This window comes from Dermacentor silvarum, chromosome 9 (genome assembly GCF_013339745.2).
Source record: "Dermacentor silvarum isolate Dsil-2018 chromosome 9, BIME_Dsil_1.4, whole genome shotgun sequence".
Lineage (NCBI taxonomy): Eukaryota > Metazoa > Arthropoda > Arachnida > Ixodida > Ixodidae > Dermacentor > Dermacentor silvarum.
Genome location: NC_051162.1, coordinates 78,401,162 through 78,419,747, shown reverse-complemented (window position 1 = coordinate 78,419,747; position 18,586 = coordinate 78,401,162). Strand labels below are relative to the sequence as shown.

General features: G+C 45.4%; 1 protein-coding gene across 1 annotated transcript in view; it reads right to left on the bottom strand.

Moving 5' to 3' along the window:
• Positions 1-361: 361 nt before the first annotated feature.
• The window catches only part of LOC119465332 (potassium voltage-gated channel subfamily KQT member 1), a 119,486-nt gene continuing 101,261 nt past the window's right edge, over positions 362-18,586 (bottom strand). The window contains exons 9-17 of the mRNA XM_049655330.1: positions 12,159-12,269; positions 11,711-11,806; positions 11,076-11,204; positions 9,801-9,930; positions 8,186-8,285; positions 7,283-7,358; positions 3,275-3,369; positions 1,405-1,501; positions 362-914 (exon numbers count right to left, since the gene is read on the bottom strand). Of these exons, the coding sequence (XP_049511287.1) occupies positions 816-914; positions 1,405-1,501; positions 3,275-3,369; positions 7,283-7,358; positions 8,186-8,285; positions 9,801-9,930; positions 11,076-11,204; positions 11,711-11,806; positions 12,159-12,269 (933 nt within the window). The 3' untranslated portion in view covers positions 362-815. The remainder of the gene's footprint in view (positions 915-1,404; positions 1,502-3,274; positions 3,370-7,282; positions 7,359-8,185; positions 8,286-9,800; positions 9,931-11,075; positions 11,205-11,710; positions 11,807-12,158; positions 12,270-18,586) is intronic.

The window sequence follows — 18,586 nt, the reverse complement described above, 5'->3', positions numbered from 1 at the left end:
GATAACGCATCGATACACTTAGTCAAGCGCACCAAATGAGTTTAAACACAAGAACAGTAAGCGTAGCCTTCACTGGACGATCCTTGCATACATATTACATAGCAAAGTGCACTGTTAGGACACGCTTCAATGTTCAAAGTGAGATCGGCCGAATTAAGCAGCCACTTAAAACTGGCTTGCGTTTCAATTTGGTATTTTTGGAAAATACGTTCTCTTCTTTCTACACAACCTTGTAGGCATTACCTGGTTAAAATGTGGATCTCTTGTCGGTTCTTAAGTTTTCGTCATGCGAGTAAGCGGTGTTGGCTGAACATTACTGCGTTTGTGCGAGAAATCTGCAATATGGATCGCTGAACTTCACTGAAGAGCGGGAAACATTGGTTTTCTAAATGACCAAGTCCAGCTTTTTAACGCTTCACTCCGTCGAAGGGAGCTTTGAACAGGTGGCTTGCTCATAAAAAAAATTGAGCAAGCGTAAAAAGCACGAGAGAACTATACAAAAAAAGAGGTATTGCGTTCTCGACGACATCATAGAGACTGAACAAGTCGTAGGTAAAACGCCTTCGGGTGCGTCGGGACAAATAGCGTGATTTGTCGTAAACAGTTGCGAAATCTCCCCTGAATCACCACTACGTTGACCATGGGTGACTCGGACAGCTTCGGATACGAAAATGTCGATCAGCCGCTAGACGTATCTCCCGTGTCCCTTGGCTTAGCCGTAGATGTAGCAGATGTGGATCTTTGGATTTAGTGGCACGACGAAAATGCTTGGCTTTCAACGCCTGCTTCTTGTTCTTCACTGCGGAGCCATCGCTTCAAATGTCGTACTCCTGTCCGTGGTCACCTTTGTGTCCGCTAGTGATGAGTTCCAGCATTGACAGAACCCTGTCCACTTTTCGCTCCAAGGACATGAGCTGTGAGTAAGAAAAGACGCTTATTTAAAATGTCGAGCGCCTTGTAGCCATATACGCACATAGAAGTAAAGTAGTCTTTTGATTCAGTGGCCCTGGTATTCATGGCGAGGTATATGATGAGATCGTTATCTTTATTTTAGGCTTTCGTAAGCCGTATGCTATCGGGGGAATGCCGATAGAAAGGAAAACAAAGTACTAAGTGTCCTCTGCTGGAACTTCGTATTCATTAGCAATAAGGACCTCTCCTTTAAACTCGGATAGAGATTTCACTCAACAGTTTTGGTGGGGGGGGGGGGGGGGGCGAGAAGGCAGTGAGAATTTCAAGTTGTTGACTGCATTTTTAATGATTGAATAAATAAATGAATAAATAAATAACCACACTTTCTGACAGCACTCAGGTATTTAGTTAAATGAATTATGCGCATTACGCAAGCAACCTTGAGATCTTGATCAGATGTCCTTGTTAACGGTGCTCAATGTGTAAAAATACCTGCATTTCCATTCGATGTAGCCTGGCTCCCACAGTCATTGGCTTCATACCCTTTTCGTTCAGATAAGAACCAGGTTTCCCAAGCGTCTGGTCTAGCCTGAGGCAAGATGAAGAGAGAGAGAGAGGGATCTCGTAAAAAATAAAACTAGAACTGCTGATTATTTAGCGCATGTTCCACAATGTGTAATACATCAATGACGAACTGGTAATTGTGTCTATTTTCTGTTATACACTTCTACAGAAAACTACAATCGTCGTCCTGATCGGTTGTCATTGTTAATCAAAGCGCAACAACATTCAATTGATAAATTGAGTCGGAATCGATAGATCGGAAGTTCGATGCCTAGGTGATTGTTTGGTCAGTGCGGCGAGCGTTTGCTAATATTGCTCTTCTGGATAGGAATTATTGAAAACATATATCTAAAATAATACAGCGTTTTATAGGCTGACCCAATTTGTAACATTGATATCAATAATATGACGCATTATATTGTGTTCATTCTGAGTTAGTACAGCATTATAGGATTAAATAGCATTTAAATAGGAAGAGCTGATAGTCTATCACTACTTCTTGCTGGGCGGGATGATTCATAGTGATCACGGTGTCAAAATAGACAGAATGACGCAAAGCAAGGACAAGACATGTGTCGTCACTACATCGCATCGTTTGCGTCATTTTACATCATAAAACTGACAGCCTGCTTACGCCAATTGTGATCACGATAATAATATGAGTGCACACTTTATGCGCTGCTTTCTGTGACCATGTGGTGCTAAGACATCGCCGCGACAGTGGTTGATTTCTGGGTAAATAATTAAACGTAATAGTTGTGATGACTCACGCGAATGGCTTAGTAAGGAGTAGTGTAGTGTGGTGGTGTTGAATCTTTGTCCCAGCACTGCCATAATATCCAATGAATTATTTACCGTAAAGAGCTGTTGTCAACGACGGAATGAGACCAACCTGTTTGTTCCAACTGCCGCTGCAGTTGTTTCTAGCTTTTTCATGCGCATACAGGGGCCTGTGCTGAACGATCACTTGGGAGTCGAAACGTACCGAAGAGACGAGGGTTTCATAAATGCTGCTAGCGCTAATTTACTCATAGAAATCAGAGTCTCTGCATAACGGTCACATAGAGTGTCTGTCTCCCTTTCTTGTGTCGTTGACGTGTGTCGTCTTCATTCTAAATACGGTGTACCCATAGCTCAACAGAAGGCTCTCTTTACAGAAGCACTTCACTTTTCACTCTGTCGAAAGTCTCAGTCAACATTGCCATTGTCTGAAGATAGCATTACTAGTCGAATCTCAGCTATAAGGCTTGTGTATACCCACCTGCTTTTCTTATCATCCTTCATCAGCCCTTTTCTTCCCCGGCCCTTTTCTCAAGTGCCGAGTAGCAGGCCTGAGCAAAGTCAGGCGGACCACTAAGCTTTTCCATGAAGAAGTTTATATGTCCCCTTCCCAAGCGATACAGCAAAGACATTCTAGGTGGGTTTGAGCATAACTACCTTCTTTGTTATGCTCGAAAAAATGAAGTTTAGGGTAACAACCTGCGCAGAACAACTGAATGCTGTTTGCATGTGCACAGTTGCTGATCATACAGTTACAATCTACGCAGTTACTGCAGGCTGGTACGGTTGCTGTCGGTAGAGCAGAATAGTCTCACTAGTTTGCATGTTTATATATAGCTTGTCCGTTTAGATTTACGATGAACTTTAATGCACACTCACAATTGTAGCCATCGCAAAAGGAAATAGTTTTAGTTTTATGTCTTCTACTGCGACAACCTTAGCCCTGGAGAGTAACTCCTGCCCATATTCACTACCCAGGCCTGGCTCGTTCTAGTTTATGCGAAGCGATACTCCTTACCTCCGTTGTAGCTCCTTTATTCGCACCATCATATTTACGTGCCCTTGAGAATACTGTTCGATGACGTCACGAACGTCGTAGGGCTTACGTGCTTGCTGAAACAAAAAGGACACATTTTATTGCACTAGCCCTAGGTCATGTCGAATTGTATATTTTAATTTGAACCTGTTTTGTTTATAGAAATCAAATGGCAAAGTGGGAGTTCCAATTGTTTGATTGTGAGGCGGCATGACAATCATCTGGTGCGCCCGGCCTGAAGACGACAGTTCCCGAGCGTGTATGGCGGGATTTGGAGCACGCCAGCGCGCCCGCCCAATTCCCGATGGTTCATTCCTTTCATGCTTGTTCGTTTCTCTTAATCATTCAATTCGTGGCTATATCTCGAATGTGGGTATTCGTCTACGACAACGACAACAACTACAACAGCAACAACAATTACAACAACAACAGCAGAAGCGCCCGGCTTGAGCCACCACCTGATCCTCGAGACGTAATAATAGATCGTAGCCGCAGTGATCACTTCTCTGACCACGTTCACAAATAAAGAAAAATAATTTTTAGGCTACCTATTCCTTTCCACAAGTAGTTTAAGTCATACGGGATGGGAGAGACAAACACTTCAAGTTGTGGTTCACTGGAGTTCCTTCATTCTATATGTTGACGCGTACTTTATGTAGACGTTTGAACGACGTTGACAGTATGTGCTTTACTTGACTCGAGTAGTAGGGCAGGGTAATTCGAAGACGAAGAAGATGTCTTTGTTCTGGTGATTCTTAAGCTGCTCCGCCGTCTTCTTCATCGTGTATTGTCTCTTGTTCGCGTTGACTCGTGACAATAGTGAGTGAGTGAAATAACTTTTATTACAGGTCCGGCGAGGACGCGAACTCATCGCGCACCCGGCTAGTCCCACGTCGGGACCGGCAGGTCTAGCCCACCAGCCCGGTCGCGGGCACACTGGACAGCCAGGATTTGCTTGTCTAGAGCGGGGCTACGCAGAAGCGAGTCCCACTCATCCTTGCTGAACTTGGGGTATCTCGACCCGCACTCCCAGAGCATGTGTGCTAGAGTGGAGGTCTGCCCACAGGATGGGCAGGCGTCGTCGCGATATACGTCAGGGTAAACTTCGTGCAGAACGGCCAGACACGGATATGTGCCGGTCTGTAAAAGTCTAAGCGAAACAGCTTGCGCCCTATTCAATTTGGGGTGAGGGGGTGGAAAGACCCTTCTGGACATGTAGAAAAATTTTGTCACCTCGTTGTGAGTAGCGGGAGCATCCCTGTGGCCGTAGGGGGGAGGGGTGTCGGCTCTCCTTACAGAGGAAGCGCGGTCGGTGAGGTCGCGCGCAGCCTCGTGAGCAGACTCATTGAGGTTCGGGGGAGCACCCTCGACCGACCCTACGTGAGCGGGAAACCAGTGAATCGAATGATGCGTGAGAGCATCCGGATTGGAGACGCTAAGAAGACGAGCAGCCTGCTCGGCGATGCGACCCTTCTGAAAAGCCCTAACTGCCGTTTTGGAATCGCTGTAGATCTCAGACCCACGACCGTCTAGCAGGGCGAGGGCGATGGCGGCTTGCTCGGCGACTTCGGGGTCTGAAGTGCGAATTGAAGCGCTATTGGAAAGTTTGCGCTGGAGTCGACCACGACGACGGCAAAGGTCTTTCCATCGCTGTACTCCGCGGCGTCGACGAAGCGTGCTCTGATGCCTTGTTGATAGATCTGTTTCAGAATTGCTACTGCTCTCGCCTTGCGTCTGCCCTCGTTGTGGACGGGATGGACGTTTCGAGGCACGGCGGCCACTTCGAACTTGTCGCGAATGCACCTAGGGATCGGGGTACTGACCCTCGAAGATACCACAGGAGGGTAACCCAGCTCCTCGAGGATGCGTTTACCTGCCGCTGTGGTGGTCAGGCGAGCGAGTTGCGCACGTTCTTGGGCTTCGGCAATCTCCTCGGCGGTGTTGTGTACCCCCAGCTTGAGGAGATCTTCGGTATGGGTCCTAATGGGTAGCCCGAGAGCCCTTTTGACTACTTTGCGGATGAGAGCATTGAGCTTGTCTCGCTCCGCTCTGAGCCAGTTGTGCATAGAAATCGTGTACGTGAAGTGGCATAATACGAAGGCGTTGATAAGGGTGAGGAGATTGCGGTTGAGCGCGAAGGCCATCTTCGCGCTCAACCGCAAGTCTGCGCCGGGTCCGGACGGAGTCACCAACAGAATGTTGAGAAACCTCGACGACCCGTCGATTGTCTTTCTCACCGAGAAGATCAACGAGTCCTGGAAGAGCGGCGTGGTTCCTGCAGAATGGAAGTCGGCCTGCACGGTGCTGATTCCCAAGCCCGGCAAGGCCCCGAACATCGAGAACCTGAGGCCGATTTCTCTAACCTCCTGCGTCGGCAAGGTCATGGAGCGCGTCGTCCTCAACAGACTCAACGGGTACCTCGAAGACAACGACGTTTACACGTACAACATGATCGGGTTCCGCGCCGGACTCTCGACGCAGGATGCAATGAAACTAATCAAGCATCAGATCGTGGACGGCCGTTCCAGAGACGTCAAGGCTCTGCTCGGTCTGGACCTCGAGAAGGCTTTCGACAACGTGCTCCACGCCTTTATAGTCAAGACCATTTCAGACCTAGGTCTCGGTTCAGATTCCACAGCTACGTAAGCTCTTTTTTAACGGACAGGAAGGCCAATCTTCGCATTGGAGACTTCCGCTCCGAAGATGTGCCCCTCGGAGCACGGGGCACTCCTCAGGGCGCCGTAATCTCCCCCACACTATTTAACATCTGTATGATTGGTCTTTCCGAGAGGTTCGGCATGCGTTGAGGACGTCAAGCACACCATCTACGCCGACGACATTACCATCTGGTGCGCCGGGGGATGCGAGGGCACAGTCGAAGAAGCCATGCAGGAGGCGATCGACGTGATCGAGGAGTATCTCCGCCCCACCGGACTTCGGTGCTCCCCGCCAAGTCGGAGCTTCTGCTTTACAGAAAAGAGAAGGGAAGAAGACCGAACGATTGGAAGCCAGTCTCCGAAAGCAACATCTGTCTTCACACTTGTGATGGAGGGGTGATACCCAGGGTCGACGTCATTCGGGTCCTGGGCATGTTTGTCGAATTCAACGGCGGGAACGGAACGGCTCTCCGCAAGATCATCGCAAAGACGGACAACGCCTTCCGCCTCGTGACAATATATATATTTTTGAACGGTTGATAGCTTGTGTAGTCTCGTTTATGTGAATTCGACGGGCAACGTATAGCATTTAATAGGGCACCGATGTAACGCTATCGACACCGCTGATTGTGCTGCATCACTTCTTGCACGCAGGCGTCCAAAACAAGCTGGAGCCTACGTAATTACGGCAAGTGGACCCGTAAAGAAGAGAGCATGACAGGGACTGCGTGAGACTAGTTACCGTTCTCCAATAAACGCGATTCGCCTTCCGGTTGCGTTCGCAGCGTTTACAGGAGAACCACGTCCTCTAGAATGCCATAGTAGCGCATTGCCTTAATTCGATGTGCCACCACGTTTTCCTCCAGCGCATCCATTCTCGTGCCATGGCTAGGAGAGAAGTGCCCTACCTGTTTTTAGCGAACACGTAGAGCAAGGGCGAGACCATATGCATTGGCTATCTCACTTTCGATGCGAGCCGCCAGCCATTCACTTGAATTCACTAAAGACGCCTTCTTACACTCAAGCCGCTTCGGCCCACTACATTATTGCGATGTGTATTCGTACAGGAGTTATTCTCCGTAAGATATATGGGACGAACGAATGCGATGCGGTACTGTTGCATTCATGTAAATGCGCGACTTGGGACGTGATGAGGTAAAAGTACAGTGAGAATTCGCATTCATGCAAGTGGGGCTTATGCGATTCGGTTTTACTGTTCTGCATTCACTTGCACTCAAATATTAAGCAATACCAAGTCACCGCGGGTACTGTCTTGCCACGTTTCTTTTCAGTTTTTTTTTTCCTCTGTCGGGTTTGTCAAGCAGTGACGTACCTGAAATTTTCTTCGTGCAACGAAGTACTTGATCTTGCGTATTCCGCGAATGGCATTTTTGTGTGCTTCGGTCAGGCTATGAAACAAAGAAAGAGAACGCATGAAAAGTGTATCAATTAAATTAAGCCCCTTTCTTTGCATCGCGACATCAATTGTTTGCATTGCCACTGGAAAATGTATGTCCATAAACGTCACCCGTATGTTAATATTCTCGCTGCCAAATATTCCACGCAACTTGAATGAGTTAGCTTTTATGCCGAGAGACAAAGAAGATTTGGCGATTGCGCGGTGAGCTGAGCAAGTAAACGTTCAGATCCACTTATATGGGACAGCTCCCTGGTGGAGCTTTCGTGTATAGCGCGGAGGCAGGTTTCGGTACACAGGTCAATTCTTTACTAAGCAGCAATGAGGCATGCGAAAGAACTCCAGCTGTCGAAATTTGATCTTTAACCCTTCACCCTACTGGTTCTCGTAACCCACGTGTTGCTAACGCTTAACCAAACTAAACATACTCACTCACTCACTCACTCACTCACTCACTCACTCACTCACTCACTCACTCACTCACTCACTCACTCACTCACTCACTCACTCACTCACTCACTCACTCACTCACTCACTCACTCACTCACTCACTCACTCACTTATGCTAGCCGAACGCAGAAGTTGATTGCCAATAAATGGCCCGGTGAAGAAGAGTTCCGGTCCTAAATCAGCGGCAATCAGCCCTAAGATACCGCTGTTCGCCTGAATGCATATGTATCAGTCACTGCCGATTTGCCAAACTACCCCATTAAAAACAACAATGACAACAACAACAGCAATCACTCGTAGCTAGATGATTACTGAGGGCGATCAGATGTACGAGTTAGAAAACGCGGCAGTCCAAGTTACTACCACTACCTGGTCACTTGCGGCGATTCGTCCATGTCGATCTCGACGAATTCGTTGTTCGCGTCGTGACAGTTTGCGTTGGGCGTCGATATCGTTTTCCTTCGCTGCCCTGCGTCGAGTGAGAACGGAGGAACTAAACACTCGATAGTTTTCGGGACATTCAGAGAGATTGCTGGGCGCGGTGGCATACCAGCAGGCTAAACCATTCTATACTGCGTCGCCACAATGAGATTTTAAGAACCCTTTTTTGCCGCTGTTTGTCATAGATACAAGAGAAACAGTGTCATACGACTGCATTGGCTTTGGGAATATGCGAGACGCTTCTAGTGCTGTATAGACATCGAATAATGTTACTATAGCGAACGCCAAGCGAAACACAATGTGAATTGAGAAAAAAAAAACATCTGAAACTTCATGGCAGGACGCTATTGCACGCTGCGATGACGCGATTTCTTGCATTTTGTCTGCTATACTTTCTCACACACAGTCGCGTGCAATATGAGCTGCAACATGGGGTGCGTGTTCAAGAGGGCCCAAGAATACACGGCAGCGCAAACATTAGAAACCTTGGTCTTAAAAATACCAGTAATTGCGAGGCTGTTTAATTATCTATTTATTCGTATGTCGGAGCCACCATGTAGTCCTGGGGCCCCCCTTCAAACACGGGCACCGTGTTGCAGCTCATATTGCAGGTTGCTGTGCATATGACACGTGACCCGGAAAATTTACTGAAACACCTGGTTAAGTGGCCTGCTGAAAACCTAAAGACAGTACACACCGGTAGTGCCTGTTATCTTCAAGAAACTGAAACCTGTCTTTTTATTGTGAACAAAAAAGCAAGGATAGATTATGCAAGTTAAAAAAAAATTAACCAGCGCTTTTTATATATTCAGAACACTGAACCACTAAATTTTCTCTTAATTTATTGGTAACAGCAAGTCTACACGACGACCTATAGTATCATTGCAATAAAAAATGAATGTTACAGCCTGATTTGACATTAATTAAACTATGAAGTTTTACGTGCCAAAACCACTATCCGATGATGAGGCACGCCGTAGTGGGGGTCTCCGGAATCATTCGGACCACCTGGCGTTCTCTAACGAGCACCTAACTCTAACTACACGGGTATTTTCGTATTTCGCCCCATCGAAATGCGGCCGCCGTGGCGTGGATTTTATCCCGCGACCTTGTGCTCAGTAGCCCAACGTCATAACCACTAAGCAACCACGGTGGGTCTGAATCTGCCTGACCACAATCAATGAATTCTCTATTTCATAAGCCCGTCGTGGTAACTCAGTGGCTATGCCGTCCCATTGCTTAAGCCCGACGTCAAGGGTTTGATTACACAACGCGACAGCGGAATTTACATGAGTCGAAATGCAAGCAAACTCCTGTATTTAGATTTACGTGCACATTAACGAGTTCCAAGTGCTCTAAATAAATCCGGAGCCCTCCGTTACGTCACCTCTCACAGCTCGCGTGCCTGCTCTATAGCCGTTAAACCCCACGAAGAATCAATCATTAAAATCAACGAATCAATAAGTACTTCTTTCTTCGATAATATTTTTCAGCGATCAAGAGAATGACGCGTTGAGAAAAGGGCGCAAGAGTGTCCACTTGCCTAATTTCCCACTGTCCTCGGCCTGCGAGTCGCCTTCCGTCTCGTTGGCAGCCACGTTGGCCGAGTAGTTGGACACCTCGATCTTTTGCTTGGACTTGCGCCGCCGCAGCACACTCGCCCTCTTAGCCACCTGCAGACACAAGTGAAAGACATGAGCGAAACACACCGTTAGCCCAAAAATGGAGGGGAGGGGGATAGAAAATATTTCGCACGGGACTTTGGCAGCCCATTTCAATTAAGTGCACCTCCGGACCGCAAGTATACAAGTTATTTTTTGTTACTTAGTCTGCGCTTCTCTATTTATGCTAACCTTTTCAGTGACTAACCAAAATTGCAGTGTTCGATATAACTTGGCCTTGTGAAGCTATTGATAGCCTGTGGAAAACCTCCAACTAATTTTATTCAGAAGATTAAATCGCTTTTAAGAACAGCCAAGCCACGTGATCACAATGAACACGCTAGAAACCGAATAACCAAAACAAAGAACTAATGCTCAGCGATAAATTGCGCATACTATTCAAAGGACATGCGCAGAGATTTGCGAAGAAAATGCAGTTCCTTCCGCGAACGGATAGAGACGGCTTGCTGACACAGCCATCACCCGTTGCCTTGGTGTAATCGGCCTCAATTACACACCCCTCTGTCTTATCTTTAACTCGATTTATCAACTCTATTTGACGGAGCTTCGGCTATGATCCGCATTTCTTGCAAGGTGTGGCCATTAAACTGTAAAAACTATCCTTGACGTTAAGTTGGCGCTGTCGCGCCCTAATATTAAAGCACCGACTGGTCTACATGTTGCACTCTTTCTCACTGCTAAGTGGGATGATAAATGCTACCCCTGACAAACACTCCACAAACATGGTTGCGGGTTTTGTATCACACGGTTCATCAAGGCACAAATGTTGGACTAGTTTACATGGTGCTGACATTAAAAAGCCAATATAATGACGAAAGGCTGTCTTCCTAGTGTTATGCAACAGTGCATAAATGTATGAACCACCTGCATAGTGAGTAAGTTCTTTGCTTCATCATTGGCCGTTTTCGATACATCTGCCATCTTCTTCAAATTTCCTTCACAAATGCTGGAAATCAATTATGAAGGGTATCCAGCTTGACGGTTGCGGATTCCCTGTCCTCGTCTAGTTAGCACCGTAGATTTTTTTTTTTAAATTTCACCCACCAACTACACGCGAAAAATTTCCACGCGGTTGGTTTCTGAAACTATGTGCACATTTCAAATATTTCGTTTCGAAACAAGTGCGCTCCACCTACAGAACAATACGTTACCCTGCTGAGTGGTGTTCCCGAGTTGTAGCCACCATGGTTGGATTCCTTCACGTGAATCCTCCAAGTGGCTTCGCACCGGGAAGTTTTCTCCGCTGCGTAGCACCTCCAGAGGCACTGCAGAGAAGTAAAACATTGAGTTAGAGCCGATTTTACATCATTTCTTAAAGAGAGAAGGAGATATTTCCTCATTTAAAAGCAGAGCGGCGTGCAGATGTCAAGGTATTCTTCAACATGCTACTCTCTTAAGGGAGAGAAACAGGAGACAAAGACCCTAGAAAACGAACACAGAACAAAGTAAATAGAAGAAAAACAAGACTAACATAACAACAGAACTTCATCACTTCAGTCATGAATATTTCAGCCTCACTTGTCGTCTTCATTGCATTGCTGGCTTTTTATGTGGTGTACATTACAGGAGGAATGACAGCTAGAGTTCCTAAAGGCAGCGAATCGATTCAATGTAATTAAACAAGATTTCAAACACATTTGTTTCATAACACTGTGATGCCACGGTAGTATGCATTGGAGAAATGGGTGGCATGAGTGTGAAGCAAAAGAAGTCGTCCAAACCCATATTAAAATAGATCGACATTCATTTTGCGCATTGAAGTTTTGTTTACCTGTATTAAGGTGGCAGCTGCTGGTATTTGACGATTGAAATGCTTCTGCCGTTGTTTCTGTTGGACCTTCAATGCAAACCCTGATCCCAGAATTCCCTGAAGAATGAGAAAAATGTAGAAATGTCAACAGATATATGCCCTACGCAAACGTGGAATGGCAGAGCGTATCACACGTTCAACTAACCGTTGAGACGGTTTCATCAGAGCCTCCTGCCTTTCAGTGCTCCCTCAATACATCTATGCCATGATAAATACGCCAGTTCTCTTCACATTAAGAAAAAAATCTGCATTTGGTTTAGCGCGAAGATAAGCAGCCTTGACATTTAAAGTGATAACTGATTCAAAACTTGAGAATTGTACGGTTGATCTCGCAGTGCTATTCAAACATCAGAAGCAAGAAGCACGTAAAAGAAAGGTATTTACCCTGTGACAAAATGTGAGTACTTACCGCGGGTAATGCGAAAAATGAGATTGCGAAAACCGAAAAACAGGAGGCCACAATCTTCCCCATCCAGGTTCTAGGAACAGTGTCGCCATAGCCGATGGTCGTGACCGTTATCTGCATAAGAAAACGAAAAAGAAACATAATTTATCAGCCTGTACAACACCTAATTACACGTTTCCATGAGAGATATAAACGACACCAACGTTGAGGCTAATTTAATGTTATAGTTCAGCGGAAATCCGCTAGGTGGAGATAAGTAATTAAAGGGAAACTGAGACATACACCCAAATGTAGCAATTTGCTACAATGGAAACCCAACCGGGTTCCTCGAAAGAAAGCCTCGCAGTTGAAGAAAAATTCGTCCTGGTCCGGGACTCGAACCCGGGACCACCGCCTTTCCGGGGCAGCCGCTCTACCATCTGAGCTAACCAGGCGGCTAAGCAGATGGCAGGGCGAAGTCGAATTTGTCGACAACTCGAAGCAAAGGCAAGTGTTTGATGTTATAGTTCAGCGGAAATCCGCTAGGTGGAGATAAGTAATTAAAGGGAAACTGAGACATCCACCAAAATGTAGTAATTTGCTACAATGGAAACCCAACCGGGTTCCTCGAAAGAAAGCCTCGCTGTTGAAGAAAAATTCGTCCTGGTCCGGGACTCGAACCAGGGACCACCGCCTTTCCGGGGCAGCCGCTCTACCATCTGAGCTAACCAGGCGGCTAGCAGATGGCAGGGCGAAGTCGAATTTGTCGACAACTCGAAGCAAAGGCAAGTGTTCAGCGGAATCTTTTGAGTCATGTGACTGCAAATGACACACCGCTGCCGTTATCTTAGATTGGCATGTCTTTAGGCGGCATACGCCATCATGTACGCTCCCCTCGCTAATGCATTCATGCTAGGATGGAGCATACCAGTTTTTTTTTTCAAATATTTCATAGCTCTTCAACGGATGCTACTTGCGTGAGCTCCCCGTGGCTGAAATTTGTTTTAGGCTTCGGTGTCATGTGTGACAACCCGGCATAGCTCCGTCAGGGGCGATCGCTGCATTGACGGCAAAGTCAATGAAGTGCACTATAGGTTGCACGACTAGAGAAAGCGTATGGCTATTAATTTAGTAGGACATTCCATGCAAGCAAGGAATGCTGTGACCTGCTATAGTGGCTCAAACTACGCAGATGGGTAACCACGGGTTAGAAAACATTTCAATGGCATATACTTGCAAACCTACTTGGGACTACTTTCATTGTTCATATTACACTCATCGACCGCAGTTCTCGCGGTAAGCTGCTTTTGTGCAGAAATTAAATTGTTCTATTTTTCAGTTACAACTTCAGTTAGCCGACAATAAAAAAATTAGAGAGAGTTTTCTTGATTTTCCATCAGAAGTGAATGATGGCTAAAAAATAAAAAGGAAATAACATCCGGCCGAGCACGAAACAAGGCTGCAAACGTAGAAGACAGTGAATGTATATGCCGTGCCATTCATTTCCTGTTTTCGTGATAGTTGTTCTGCGTATAGGCACGCTGAGTGCGAAGAATTACTAATTATTTTTTACGTGGATGATCTGATGGGATAAAATCACTACGGGGAGAAAAATTACGGCACAAATATATCTTCATTACAAAAGTAGCAAGTATAGTTACCTATCTTGAACAAGATCGAAAGAAGTCAACACTACCAGGACAACGGATTCGGCCGGCCCACAAACAACAGTTTCAAAACATGAAATGAAGCTAGAATGATCAAGATAACAAAGTAACGACGATTAAAAATCATACAGAACCGGACGTTTCATACAAACTAATGTTTTACTTTTTTTGTATTCTTTTCGGTACGCAGTAAAGCTTTTCACAGGCAAATGGGCGTATAAAGGCTTGTCGTAATGACATGTCGGATGTTTATAAAAGCACCATTATGGGACCAACATCCTTAATATAATTGTGTTCGGTCGAACTAAACCTAAACAAAGGAAGTCGCAGTTTCGACCGAAAGGCGAAGCATCAATTGCGATAGCAAATTAGTAGTGAGCTATGCGGAGTAAGGATAGTAGTTTTATCGGCTGTATAAACATGAACACATTCGCTTACTAACGGAATTGCCAAGCATGGTGTCAGCGCGCACAAGAAAACACTCGACGATCTTACTCGACGACCGCAGACAACCGCTGTCAAAACGGTCGCGTGAGCAAGCGCAGCAGCAGCAGAGAGCGAAAGTTCGTGGGGTCTATCGCTTCAACGGAAACTGAGCGACTGAAGCACAGCTCATACAAAGCTATGAGCCGTCCGCAAAATGCTTTTAATGTACGATGAGGGCGACCGGCCGCAGCCGCTCAAGTAGAAGTGCGAAGTTGCGAGCAGAGTAGAAGACGCAACCTCTCCCTCCCACGTTGCCTTCCCGCTTTCCTCCTTTCGCATGGTAGACTAAGTCGCCAGTTCCCCTTGCGCCATTGTTGCCGCAGAACGACGTCGCCCCCCTCCCTTCCTCCCTCCCATTCCCCCACGGCCTTTCGCGCGACAGTCGCATTTGCTCTCGGCCGTGCGTTCGCTCTCCGTGAAAGCGCGCTTCACGCGCGCGCTTTCACTCGCGCATATGGCGCGCGGCAACAATTTTATCACCCTTGGACTTTATACGGAACCTCACAGTGACGACGACGCCGACGACGACTGCGACGCCAAAGGCAGAAATCCACTTGGAGTGGCCATGTAATTGCTATCGAAATAAAAAAGAAAACGGTAGATCCCACGTGTATAGACCCTTTCCTTAATGCCAACAACCCCGTGCAAAGATTCGCTTCCTGCCGCAATCTTGAAGAATAGACATTCGGGTGAGCGCAGTGCACTCGTGGGAAATTTGTGTGCTGCACAACCTCTGCTACAGGTTTTACTGAGTTTGCGGTGTTGTTCTGACGTACACACAGCGCGTTCTACGCATAACATGGCCCTGCCAACGAAAGCTTGGTTCCCCGCCACAGGATGGGTGGAATGCCTTTGCGTGTTGCACTGCTTAAGCCAAAACTCGTCGTCTAGTACTATAGCGAAAGCAGGAGCTACAACTTTAGCGTGAACGAAAACCTACACGACGAAAAACCTAAACGACAAAGAAGAAAGCAAACCAAGAAACGCGGCATGCTATGATATTTTGTGTACCAGAGTAGAAGTCTCAGATGGTTGTCCAGCACAGTCGAAGTGTGGCCTCACAAACACTTGGGCATTCGACCATACAATCGGTCAGCTGCCGCTGCAACCACTGTTGCCATATTGTGTTCGCTGCACGCATTCCTTTAAGAACAGGGTGTCCCAACTATCAAGCCCCAAGATTTAAAAATATGGAAATTCCACGTAGTTGGACAGAACCAAGGTAATGTTGTTTGCCGTCGCCTGGAGATAATCAGATTATTTTTTAATTCCGCCTAATTATATAATTAGTCTTAGTTTAATAATCCACTAGCGGTAAAGCTGGTACCACGAGTATCACCAGTTCAAACGTGCAGTGGTACCGCTACCACCGTGCGGTGGTACCACCACCACCGTGCGGCTTTAACCACTGTGCTACACGGCACTGTCTTCAGGATAGGCCCATTAACACAATTAAGCGTCAAACGAAAATCGCGGTGGTTCCCAAATACAACTAAACGCTTTAAAACATCGACACTGCAAATGATTTGTTCACGAAGCCTGCACACTACTTTGTTCCCATCTTGTCCCACGTCATGTTATATTCTCGCCTTCGTTAAAATGGTTTACTTTGTTTAGGCTGGCTTATATGTTTTATTTTCATAGAGTTACATCTCGAAACAACATATGGCCCTTGTCAAGGTGTTTGCACAGATAAATATCTTGGTGGCAATGCATGATTACTCTCAACAAAAATGACAATGTGATGGTTAAAGATTAAGGTAGGCTTAATCTGATTAAAGTGCACTAGACCAGCTGACTATCATTGCTTTTATCGATTCTGCGCAATGCGTACAGAGTTGTGCCAACGTATTGATTTGGTCTATAACTCCAGCGCCAGGCTGGACCTCGCTATCGATCTGGCAGTTTCACCCTGCGGGCCCAAGACAATACCCAAGGACACAAAATTTGGCAGGCAGCTGCCAAGTATTTTTACGTGTTCCTGCCGTGGATATTTAACGCATCTGAATCTTTAAAACGCGAGAAACAACTAGAGATCTTCCTATTTCGGCGAGCTCAAACTTCATTCTAAGTTAACAGAATGTATCATACTGTACGTTTATTCCTATTAACGAAGCATAACAGAACACACTGTTTTACGACAGGACACAAGACAGCCATAGCATTACATACCAACTGTTGATAATGATCCTGAAGTTGCATTGTAAAAAGCCAGTAAAGAGTTTACGTAAAGACTCGCAACAAAATGCCCAGTAAATGGCTGGTTTAGCGCAAGGAAATGTGACTAAGAAGTGCTGTGCTAACAGTGGAGTTCAATTATAGTTATGACATGTCTCAAAGCGTGAATGACGGCAGCAATTTTATCAATCAATTTTTTTGTTTTGAGCGGTTTTTGGGTAATTGAAGGTTATGATCATTCTCTGGGGCTTTGAGTTCGGTATCTAAAACACAGTAATTTTACGTTGTGTGCAATATCCTACGAGAAGTTAAACACGTTTCGATATAGTCACCATGGGGCCGGTCCTTATATTTTGTCTCCTTTAAATCGAATGCTTTGCATTTTCGCGTCATCTTAAGCACGTTTATTTGAACCAAGAATTTTCTCATGCCTTGAAAAGGGTGTCTTCAAAGAAGGACGTAGTGCTCATGGAACAGTAAGTAATAGTTAAGTATGGCCCTGACAAGTATTACCTTAACAATGAGATGGTGTCTTCAAAGAAGGACGTAGTGCTCATGCAACAGTAAGTAATAGTTAAGTATGGCCCTGGCAAGTATTACCTTAACAATGAGATGAATTTGGGGTGCACCAGCATGGCCTTCTTTTTAAGAGCACCCGATTGTCAGGCTGCTTATTGTGTTTACTTGCACATTTAACAAAGAAACGCGCTTTTTGAACTATACATGCAAAAATGGCTCAATTTGGATGTTCCGTATCGCATTAGAGAAAGAAAGCGGCACAATTTTTTCATTGCTTTTGTCCACTGCATAACACTTCAAGTAGTAAAGGCTATTTTCGCTTTTTCAGGACGAATATTTCTTTACATACCATCCAATGGTGTCGCCTGGGCCCGTCAGGCGGTCGGTCGGTTGCAGATAATTCTTAGGAAGTACCAAAAGCGGGACAGCAATGCCTTGTTTCTAACTTAGCATACAAAATTTGATGGTATTGTTGTCTAAGGTAGTTTTTAAAAAATCAATGAACATTTAACCTGCTATTAGTCCTTTTTCCAACTGTGTTCTAACCAAGTCAATGAAGCTAATAACTGCGTGTTCTGTCAAAATACACGCGCGATACCCAAACTGTGACAGACACAGTATATGAAATTTAACGTATAGTAGCCAGAAGTACAAATTTCAAATACTTTTTCGACTATTTTGCTGAGAAACGGAAGTACGGAGATCAGTACATAATTCTCTGCCAATGTTGGGTCGCCCTTCTTTAGTATAGGCATTACATTAGCTATATGCAATTGGGCGGGAAATATTCCTGTGGTGAAAATCAGGTTGACTATATGGCAGATAGCTTCAGCTACGATATGTTTGACGAATTTAATATGTTTTGAGTATATGTTAATTGTTGAGGCCAGCTCCTGTATTTTCTTAATTGCATATGATAGCATTTTTTCAGCTGTAGAGGGTTGTAGGAAGCAAGATTGTAGCTGCCTTTCCAGCTGTAGCACTATAGGACACAAGTTGACTTCCGAGGATAAAAAACTAACTAAACTCATTACTTATCTCTTCGGGGTATTGCAGGACGATTGCTTTGATGATAGTTGTGTGGTTGTCTCGATTTAGGTAGTCATTAATGACATTCCATTTATGTTTACATTTATGTAGGTGTCAACTTTGCGTTCAAATTATCTTTTTTTTTGCTTGCTTCAGATCACTTTCTAAGTGTGCCGAAATTGTTTCGTAGCGCGCTGTACGTCGTGTGTTAAACGGTTTCCCTCTCATTTTTTGATACAGATTAACTTCCATCTGCAGTGAATCTAAGAGACTTGCAGATATCTACGGGCAACGTGGTGCATCGTATCTCTCGACAAAAAATTCATCATTCGTGCAAGCTTTAACCGCATTTGCAATTATGAAGGAAAATTCGCGTAACACTATTTCCAGATCAGAAAAGGATGGAATGTTAGAAAAGTTGGCGCGCTCTATTTTCTCAACATAATCGGGCAGATTGAATTTCGTCCAGTGTAATGGTTTTTTGCAAAAGTCTATAAAGTGAATCAAAATAAAGAAATAGTGCGTAATGATCTGTAACATTTACCTGTAGAATCCCTGTATGTGGCAGTACAT